At 41.0% G+C, this 10757-nt stretch overlaps 1 protein-coding gene across 1 annotated transcript; it reads right to left on the bottom strand.

The window, feature by feature from the left end:
* Nucleotides 1-227: 227 nt before the first annotated feature.
* Nucleotides 228-1802, bottom strand: LOC119271419. Its single transcript, XM_037553258.1, has 3 exons — nucleotides 1238-1802; nucleotides 1097-1151; nucleotides 228-329 (listed from the first exon to the last, which is right to left on the bottom strand). Exons 1-3 carry the CDS (start codon nucleotides 1446-1448, stop codon nucleotides 236-238), a joined length of 360 nt encoding a protein of 119 aa, XP_037409155.1. The 5' UTR covers nucleotides 1449-1802; the 3' UTR covers nucleotides 228-235.
* Between the last annotated feature and the right edge of the window lie 8955 nt (nucleotides 1803-10757).

Here is a 10757-nt window from a genome sequence, read left to right as displayed (position 1 = left end):
CTGCTGTAATAGTGTGTGTGTGTGTATATATATATGTACATTCTAACAACATGAATGTTCCATCAGGCTATGATCAACTACTCCAAACCATTACATGCTTTGCAAGAAAATAATAGAAAAAGTAATCAGCAGATGACACAATGAACAAGTGAAGGCTTTAAATATCTCCCTGTCAAAGAATCAAGTCAATGAAGGCATGCAGTACAAGGAGGAGCAGCCTTGCATCATCCTTTGCTCAGATCAACACTAGAAAGTGTGCTGCTAAAGCTTGATCAGAACCCGCACGACACAACCTCTCTGTCCCCCACCTCAACTCGCCCATGCCGCTACTGCAGTTGGATGTAAGTGTGTAAATACAACATACTTTGCATCATGTATCTAGACTATAGAATCTTGTAGCTAGCAGTACATGAATTCAACTCAATAGTATAATAAACATCTACTGGAAGTTGTCAAATTAATTCATTCTCTACTAATTGCCAGAGCAAGTGTTGTATATAGGATGGTGGTGTCATCCACAATAAGATAATATTGCTCCTACTGAAATACCATTCATTTAGTATGAAAATAACAAGCTTAGCAAAATATAACATTTCATTGAGCACAAGCTTGACTCGTACGACCAACAATTTACTGATGAAAATCACCAATCAGGAACTAAATGACAACTTAAGAAGAAAAACAGCAGGCATCAAAGTCTCAGGCGCATACGGTGGATGCAATGATCAGCAGCGTTTTGACAAGGTGGGATGTGAAACTAACCAATGACAGCATACTAATTGCGACTGACAGATACAATCCGTGGTCTTGGGGGGTTTAACATGTGGATTCTCGCAAAGCCATATAAAATATTCTAGTAAGATATCTCTCGCTGGAAAAGTTTCCATGCATAACCAAACATGCGACCTTCATTTCTTTCCATTGTTTTTATTCCTCTGTTTTGCCACTAGCTGCTAATCACGTTCCTCTACTTTTTGCTTTCCTCTGTTTTACAAGGCTCTATTCCGAACAGGCCCTAACCAATGTTTTGAGTGGCATGACATGACAAGCTGTAGAAATCCAGGCCATGGATAGGAGAGGAATGAGGTTGTCTTACTGATTGAGGCACATCCTCCCAGCAGACTGGACGCAGCCGACCACCTCGAAGCATCCTAAGCAATAATCGGCAATGGCATCAGCAAGCTCAGAGGAACAGCGGCGGCGGCGGTAACTAGCAAGGAAGACGATGGATACGGACCGAGGAGGCAGGAGACGGGGTAGTGCTCTGGGAAGTCGATGTGGTGGACCCCGTCGATGGCGTAGATCTCCCGGTAGAAGTCCTCCATGGCGGCGACGGTGTCGGGGTCAGGCACCTTGGAGGCGGCGTGGATCCAGGGCAGCCGATGACCGGTGACGGCCAGGAGCGGCCCTCCACGCGCTTTGTGCCGTGCACCGGCAGCGATGCCCATGACTGGTGCATCGTCAGGCAGGGGTTCCGCAGCCCCCCACTACCTCCCCCCGAGCGCCCTCCGCGCATCGCCGCTCGTAGTGGTCCGTAGAGGAGAGGAAAGGAGAGGGTGGCAGCGGCCGGAATCGAATCGGGGTTGGATTGGAGCAGCGGCGGCGCAGGAACAGCGAGGAGGGACTTGGCATCGGGGCGGCCCGCTGCAAGGCCCGGAGATGCGGGGATGGAGGGACGTGGTTGGCGGCGGTGGGTGAGGAGGACGGCGAGGTCGGCGGTGGGTGGGAGAGGACGGCGAGATCGGGAGGGGCGCGGGTACGGGGAGGAGGTGGCGGCGGCGGGGAGATTGGGAGCAGGGAGAGGGGTGCGATGGGGGGATCTGATCTAGGGTTTGGGCTGTGGGGGGGGGTATCACTTTTTCTTTTCTTTTTTCTGTAGATGAATGGATGGATGGATGTTGGATGGAGATATGGATGTATGGATGGATGGATGGGCACCATGTCATCGATCCGTGGGAAGAGTATTGATTGGTTCAGCAAATCAGTGATTTAAAATAATTTTCAAGTACTAAAAATAGAGGGATTTTGTGAAGTAGCTATCAAAACTATTTTTCAAAATGGTATCACACAAATTTTCACTCAAGTTAGACCACATTTTATGGATGAGCACCAATTCGTATGCATTTCTGATCTTTCTATCTATTTTTAATTATTTTTCGAGTGGCTGAAATGAGTTTTTTTGTGTGAAGGAACTACCATATATTTGCTGCAAAATTGGACCGAATCATTTTTCTAAAATACTAGGCCATAGTTAATTCACAATTGACCAAATGGTTGGGTGTCAAAAGCCTTGATCCACCTCTGGTGAAAAAGACAAATTTCCGTCGATTCAGTAGGAAGCGGGTCAAATTTGAACTGTAGCCGCCTCATAGTTTGCTCTTTATTTTTTCAAAAAATCATTTCTAGGTACATAACTATCTATTTTATCATAGAAACATCAAAAGGTTTCCAAGATTCAACAACTAGCTAGGAACGGTCAAGCCCGCCGTTTTGCCCGCATTTTGAAACGGGCATAAAAAATTAAAAAAATTAAAAATTTGGAAAACCTTCGCATTGTGTCATCATATGTGACCAAGTTTCCAGGAAAAATAATAAATTTGTAATACGGCAATTATTTAAAAAAATGTTCTCAGAAATGAGCTATCATGCATGAAGATTTATGGATTTCAAGCCAAATGATCAATCTTATGGCCACATTCATGGCATAGTTTGTTCAAATGATCTCATATTGTGCACAAGAGTGCATCTTGGAATTCCAAACAATGTTTCCTAAGGGAGTTTTCATTTTCTTTGCACGGAAAATTCATTTTCTATTTTTCGAGTGCCCGAAATGAGTTTTTTGTGAAGGAACTACCATATATTTGTTGCAAAATTGGACCAAATCATTTTTATAAAATACTAGGCCATGTTTAATGCACAATTGACAAAATGGTTGGGTGTCAAAAGCTTTGATCCATCTCTAGTGAAAAAGACAAATTCCCGCCGATTCAGCAGGAAGCGGGTCAAATTTGAACTGTAGCTGCCTCATAGTTTGCTCTTTATTTTTTCCAAAAATCATTTCTAGGTACATAACTATCTATTTAATCAGATAAACAACAAAAGGTTTCCAAGATTCAACAACTAGCTAGGAACGGTGAAGCCCGTCGTTTTGCCCGCATTTTTAAACGGGCATAAAAAATCAAAAAAAATCAAAAAATGGAAAACCTTCGCATTGTGTCATCATATGTGACCAAGTTTCCAGGAAAAATAATAAACTTGTAACACGGCAATTATTTTTAAAAAGTGTTCTCAGAAATGAGCTATCATGCGTGAAGATTCATGGCTTTCAAGCCAAATGATCAATCTTATGGCCACATTCATGGCATAGTTTGTTCAAATGATCTCATATTGTGCACAAGGGTGCATCTTGGAATTTCGAACAATGTTGCCTAAGGCATTTTTCATTTTCTTTGCATGGAAAAATCATTTTCTATTTTTCGAGTGCCCGAAATGAGTTTTTTGTGTGAAGGAACTACCATATATTTGTTGCAAAATTTGACCAAATCATTTTTCTAAAATACTAGGCCATGTTTAATGCACAATTGAAAAAATGGTTGGGTGTCAAAAGCTTTGATCCATGTCTGGTGAAAAAGACAAATTCCCGCCGATTCAGTAGGAGGCGGGTCAAATTTGAACTGTAGCTTCCTCATAGTTTGCTATTTATTTTTTCCAAAAATCATTTCTAGGTACATAAGTATATATTTAAGCATAAATACATGGTTTGGTGGTGATACATTGAGGTTTGGACAGTGGCCCAGGGCCCGAACTCCAAAGCGCGTAGACTCGCACGCCCGCCGCGTGGTCACTGCGTGACCGTGGTTTTGCCATGCGTTCTGGGAAGCCTAGGCATGTCTAGTAGGTTTGGCACTCCCCAGGTAGATGCTTGGAAGAAAATAACAATCGAAGAATCTCACGAGGAGACCGAACAATGCTCAAACATGAATTAGCACCCCAAGTGTTCGATTAGTGGTACGGGAAATGCACATGGCCAATGGGCCTGAGTTTTGGCCGAGGATGATCATCTACTAAGAACACTATATTGGAAAATTTGAAGCTCAAATGGAGGATCCTAGGTGTCACTTGCTTTGCAACGTACCAAACTGGACAGAAATATGAATGTTGAAGCCACACTCACATGTATTATTAGATGGGGCTCAAATTTTGTGGAGAGCAATGATTTGGGAATATAGAAGATGTGGCAAAAATTCAGCTCATTAGCATATGCCTCGCTAGTACTTCCTTCACAACAGTTCGAGTTGAACAAAAACTTTGAAAATTTGCCGAGGAAGATTTACCAGGCAAATGGAGTTGAATATTGTCATGAGGCAATGATTTGGATAGTAAACAATGCCAATTTTTTTGGGATTTTTGGGAATGACAGAAATATAGGTTGCTTCACAACCTAGGGCAAAAATTGACACATGGACATGACACATAGGCAAAACTGATGAGGTGGCTCCTAGTCATAGAAATAAGTACCAATGCATCCACGTTCACAACCTCATGACCATTTATATTGGTCGTAATCAGGTAGAAATAAGGTCATTGGTGCCTCTTGTCTGCTTTGTGACCATTTGGTGTAAGCAATTTCAGGGTTTGAGCCCTTCCAAGCGAAATGGCCGTGGATTTACGACCAATTCAGCTAGGGTCACTAAGAGAAGGTCACTAGTTGACATATTTCTTGTAGTGCCACCAGATCCAATCTAGACACCATCTCGGAGGGGTTGCATCATGTCCATTGGTGCCTCTCCGATGATGCTTGAGTAGTTCTTTTTAGACCTTCGGGTCCGTAGTTAGTATCTAGATGGCTTCCTCTCTCTCGTTTGATTCTCAATACAATGGTCTCTTGGAGAGCCATATGATGTAACTATTTTTGCGGTGTGTTTGTTGTGATCGGATGAACTTTGAGTTTATGATCAGATCTATCTTTTTATCCATGAAAGTTATTTGAGTCTTCTTTGATCTCTTATATGCATGATTTCTTATAGCCTCATATTTCTTCTCCGATATTTGGGTTTTGTTTAGCCAACTTGATCTACTTATCTTGCAATGGGAAGAGGTGCTTTGTGATGGGTTCGATCTTACGGTGCTTGATCCCAGTGACAGAAGGGGAACCGACACGTATGTATCGTTGCCATTAAGGATAACAAGATGGGGTCTATTTCTACATAAATAGCTCTTGTCTACATCATGTCATCATTCTTATTGCATTACTCCGTTTCTCCATGAACTTAATACACTAGATGCATGCTGGTTAACGGTCGATGTGTGAAGTAATAGTAGTAGATGCAGGCAGGAGTCGTTCTACTAATCTTGCACGTGTTGCCTACGTAATGATCATACCCTGGATATAGTCACGATTATTTGAAGTTCTGTCAATTACTCAACAGTAATTTGTTTACCCACCATTTGCTATTTTTCTCAAGAGAAGCCACTAGTGAAATCTACGGCCCCTGGGTCTCTTCTTTAATATATTTGCCTTTGTAATCTACTTTTATTTACTTTTATTTTTATATCTACTAAACCAAAAATACAAAAATACCTTGCTGCACTTTATTTTATTTGGCGTTTGATCTATCTATTATTACAACTTACTCGCGTCCGTTTGTCAATTTCTGACGCCGTTACCCGAAAGGGATTGACAACCCCTTTAACACGTCGGGTTGCGAGTATTTGTTATTTGTGTGCAGGTGTTGTTTACGTAGTGTTGCTTGGTTCTCCTACTGGTTCGATAACCTTGCTCTCATCATGGAGGGAAATACCTACCGTTGTTGTGTTGCATCATCCCTTCCTCTTTGGGCAAATACCGACGTAGTTCAAGCAGACATCACTACTCGTTATGGGCAACCGCTTGGAGCGCCATTGGAGCTGCGCAAGATACCCTCTAAGAATTTGTCATGGTGGGTGTGCTTCTTGCAATGGTGGGGCGCGATCGAAAGGTTGAAGAGACACAAGGGTTAAATGGCCACTGTAATAAATGGGGGCCAGCCGACCTGTAATCGTCATCTCTTGTCACGACGTTCATAGCAGAAGATTCTAGTGCACGCTTGACAACACCGCACCGCACGTGTTTTGTTTGACCACGCATGGGCTTGAAGAGGCGCCAAATGTATCGTCGGTGAGCCTGTTCCCGCGCTACTGCATAGTTTACTGCACAGTTTATCGCGCAAGCTTCCCTCCCAACTAGTTTGGCCACGCGTCGGCTAGAAGAGGAACAAATCGTGGGTGTTTATTGGCAAAAAGCTTTGTAAAAATGAAGTGTGTGGAAAGACTTTGGTCATAAGTTTACCCGTGGGTGATGATGTCAAAGTTACACAGATGGGTGATGATGGACACTCGAGTGCGATTATTAATTCTGCGCTCTATAGGGCACACAATTGAAGAAACCAACTGTGTGCGATAATGTCGAAGATCGCAGTCGAGTTATCTATACAGATCGTGTGCTATGAGATCGACAAGGTAAACGGGTTAGAGAATGGTTAATAAAATCTAAGACCATTGCATATGAAGGTTAAAATAGTGCTACCAATATATGACTCTTGATATTTCCATTTTGCATCATATTTTTATATCGATATTTATTGCATTATGGACTGTTATTACACATTATGTCACAATACTTATGCCTTTTCTCTCTTATTTTACATGGTTTACATGAAGAGGGAGAATGCTGGCAACTGGAATTCTGGGCTGGAAAAGGAGCAAATATTATAGACCTATTCTGCACAACTCCAAAAGTCCTGAAACTCCAGGAAGTCAGTTTTGGAATATATAAAAATATTGGGCGAAGAAAGCACCAGAGGGAGGCCACCCACCGTCCACGAGGGTGGGGCGGCACGCCCCCTGCCTCGTGGGCCCCCTGGCAGGCCTCCGGTGCCCATCTTTTGCTATATGAAGTCCTTCGCCCTAGAAAAAATAAAGAGGAAGCTTTCGGGATGAAGCGCCGCCGTCTCGAGGCGGAACCTTGGCGGAACCGATCTAGGGCTCCGGCGGAGCTGTTCTGCGAGGGAAACATCCCTCTGAGAGGGGGAAATCGTCACCATCGTCATCACCATTAATCCTCTCATCGGGAGGGGTTCAATCTCCATCAACATCTTCACCAGCACCATCTCCTCTCAAACCCTAGTTCATCTCTTGTATCCGATCTTTGTCTCAAAACCTCAGATTGGTACCTGTGGGTTGCTAGCAGTGTTGATTACTCCTTGTAGTTGATGCTAGTCGGTTTATTCGGTGAAAGATCATATGTTCAGATCCTTTATGCATATTAATACCCCTCTGATTATGAACATGAATATGATTTGTGAGTAGTTACTTTTGTTCCTGAGGACATGGGAAGAGTCTTGCTATAACTATAAGTAGTCCTGTGAATTTGGTATCCGTTCGATATTTTGATGAGATGTATGTTGTCTTTCCTCTAGTGGTGTTATGTGAACGTCGACTACATGACACTTCACCATTATTTGGGCCTAGGGGAAGGCATTGGGAAGTAATAAGTAGATGATGGGTTGCTAGAGTGACAGAAGCTTAAACCCTAGTTTATGCGTTGCTTCGTAAGGGGCTGATTTGGATCCACATGTTTCATGCTATGGTTAGGTTTACCTTAATACTTTTTTTGTAGTTGAAGATGCTTGCAAGAGGGGTTAATCATAAGTGGGATGCTTGTCCATGTAAGGGCAGTACCCAAGCACCGGTCCACCCACATACCAAATTATCATAGTAACGAACATGAATCATATGAGCATGATGAAAACTAGCTTGATGATAATTCCCATGTGTCCTCGGGAGTGTTTTCCTTTATATAAGAGTTTGTCCATGCTTGTAATTTGCTACAAAAAGGATTGGACCACTTTTCTGCACCTTGTTTACTTTTGTTACTTGTTACCCATTACAAATTACCTTATCACAAAACTATCTATTACCGATAATTTCAGTGCTTGCAGAGAATACCTTACTGGAATCTGCTTATCATATCCTTCTGCTCCTCATTGGGTTCGACACTCTTACTTATAGAAAGGACTACGATAGATACCCTATACTTGTGGGTCATCAAGACTCTTTTCTGGCACCGTTTCCGGGGATTGAAGTGCCTTTGGTAAGGAAAAATTTATATAGTGTGCTGAAATTTACTGTCAGTTGTTACTATGGAAAGTAATCCTTTGTGGGGCTTGTTCGGGGTATCTTCACCCCGACCAGTAGAGCAAAGAGTTTCTCCTCAACCTACTGAACCTACTGAAAATGTTTACTTTGAAATTCCTTCGGGTATGATACAGAAACTGCTAGCTAATCCTTTTACAGGAGATGGAACATTACATCCTGATTTGCACCTAATCTATGTGGATGAAGTTTGTGGATTATTTAAGCTTGCAGGTATGCCCGAGGATGTTATCAAGAAGAAGGTATTCCATTTATATTTCAAGGGAAAGGAATTGACATGGTTTATGCTATGTGATGATATTGGATCATGGAACTACAACCGATTGAAATTGGAATTTCATCAGAAGTTTTATCCTATGCATCTGGTTCATCGTGATCGTAATTATATACATAATTTTTGGCCTCGCAAAGGAGAAAGCATCGCTCAAGCTTGGGGTAGGCTTAAGTCAATGTTATATTCATGCCCCAATCATGAGCTCTCAAGAGAAATTATTATTGAAAATTTTTATGCTCGGCTTTCTCTCAATAATCGCTCCATGCTTGATACTTCTCGTACTGGTTCTTTTATGATGAAGACTATTAATTCAGATGGGATTTATTGGAAAGAATTAAACACAACTCTAAAGATTGGGAACTCAACGAAGGTAAGGAGTCAGGTATAACACCTAAGTTTGATTGTGTTAAATCTTTTATGGATATCAATGCTTTTCGTGAATTTAGCACTAAATATGGACTTGAATATGAGATAGTAGCTTCTTTCTGTGAATCATTTGCTACTCATGTTGATCTCCCTAAGGATAAGTGGCTTAAATATCATCCCCCCATTGAAGTAAAAGTAGTTGAACCTATTAAAGTTGAAGAAAGGACTATCACTTATAATTTTGATCCTGTTGTTCCTACCGCTTATATTGAGAAACCACCTTTCCCTTCTAGAATAAAGGATCATGCTAAAGCTTCATCTATGGTTCGTAAGAGTAATACTAGAAAACCTACACCCCCTGAGCAAATTAAAATTGAACCTAGTATTGCTATGGTTAGAGATCTCTTGGTCGATAATATTGATGGGCATGTTATTTACTTCTGTGATGAAGCTGCTTGAATTGCTAGACCCGATACTAAAAATAAACATAGACCTGTTGTAGGCATGCCTATTATTTCTGTTAAAATAGGAGATCACTATTATCATGGCTTATGTGATATGGGTGCTAGTGCGGGTGCAATACCTCATTCCTTATACAAAGAAATTATGCATGATATTGCACCTGCTGAGATAGAAGATATTGATGTTGCTATTAAGCTTGCCAATAGAGATACTATTTCACCAGTTGGGATTGTTAGAGATGTTGAAGTCTTGTGTGGGAAAGTTAAATATCCTACTGATTTTCTTGTTCTTGGTTCCCCACAAGATGACTTTTGTCCCATTATATTTGGTAGACCCTTCTTGAATACTGTTAATTCTAAGATAGATTGCAAAAAGGATGTTGTCATTATTAGTTTAGGGGATATATCTCATGATTTTAATTTTGCTAAATTTCATAGACAACCCCATGATAAAGAATTGCCTAGTAAAGATGAAATTATTGTTCTTGCTTCTATTGCCGTGCCTCCTAACGATCCTTTAGAACAATATTTGCTAGACCATGAAAATGATATGTTTATGAATCAAAGAAGGGAAATAGATGAAGTATTCTTTAAGCAGCGACCTATTTTAAAACACAACTTGCCTGTTGAAATTCTATGGGATCCTCCTCCACCCAAGGGTGAACCCATGTTTGAGCTTAAACCATTACCTGATACTCTTAGATATGCTTATCTTGATGAGAAGAAGATATATCATGTCATTATTAGTGCTAACCTTTCAGTGCAGGAAGAAGAGAGATTATTGAAAACTCTGAAAAAGCACCGTGCTGCTATTGGATATACTCTTGATGATCTTAAGGGCATTAGTCCCACTCTATGCTAGCACAAAATAAAATTGGAGAAAGATGCTAAAACGGTTGTTGATCACCAACGGCGGCTAAATCCTAAGATGAAAGAAGTGGTAAGAAACGAAATACTAAAGCTTCTGGAGGTAGGTATAATTTATCATGTTGCTGATAGTCAGTGGGTAAGTCTTGTCCATTGTGTCCCTAAGAAGAGAGGTATTACTGTTGTTCCTAATGATAAAGATGAATTGATCCCACAAAGAATTGTTACAGGTTATAGAATGGTAATTGATTTCTGCAAATTGAATATCTACTAGAAAAGATCATTACACTTTACCTTTGATTGATCAAATGCTAGAAAGATTATCCAAACATACACATTTTTGCTTTCTAGATGGTTATTCTGGTTTCTCTCAAATACCTGTGTCAAAAGAGGATCAAGAAAGGACCACTTTTACTTGCCCTTTCGGTACCTGTGCTTATAGACGTATGCCTATCTATTTATGTAATGCACCTGCTACCTTTCAAAGATGTATGACTGCTATATTCTCTAACTTTTGTGAAAAGATTGTTGAGGTTTTCATGGATGATTTCTCCGTTTATGGAACTTCTTTTGATGATCGCTTAAGCAACCTCGAT

Source organism: Triticum dicoccoides, chromosome 3A (genome assembly GCF_002162155.2).
Source record: "Triticum dicoccoides isolate Atlit2015 ecotype Zavitan chromosome 3A, WEW_v2.0, whole genome shotgun sequence".
NCBI lineage: Eukaryota > Viridiplantae > Streptophyta > Magnoliopsida > Poales > Poaceae > Triticum > Triticum dicoccoides.
The sequence above is the reverse complement of the archived record's forward strand: the minus strand, read 5'-3'. Positions and strand labels throughout refer to the sequence as shown.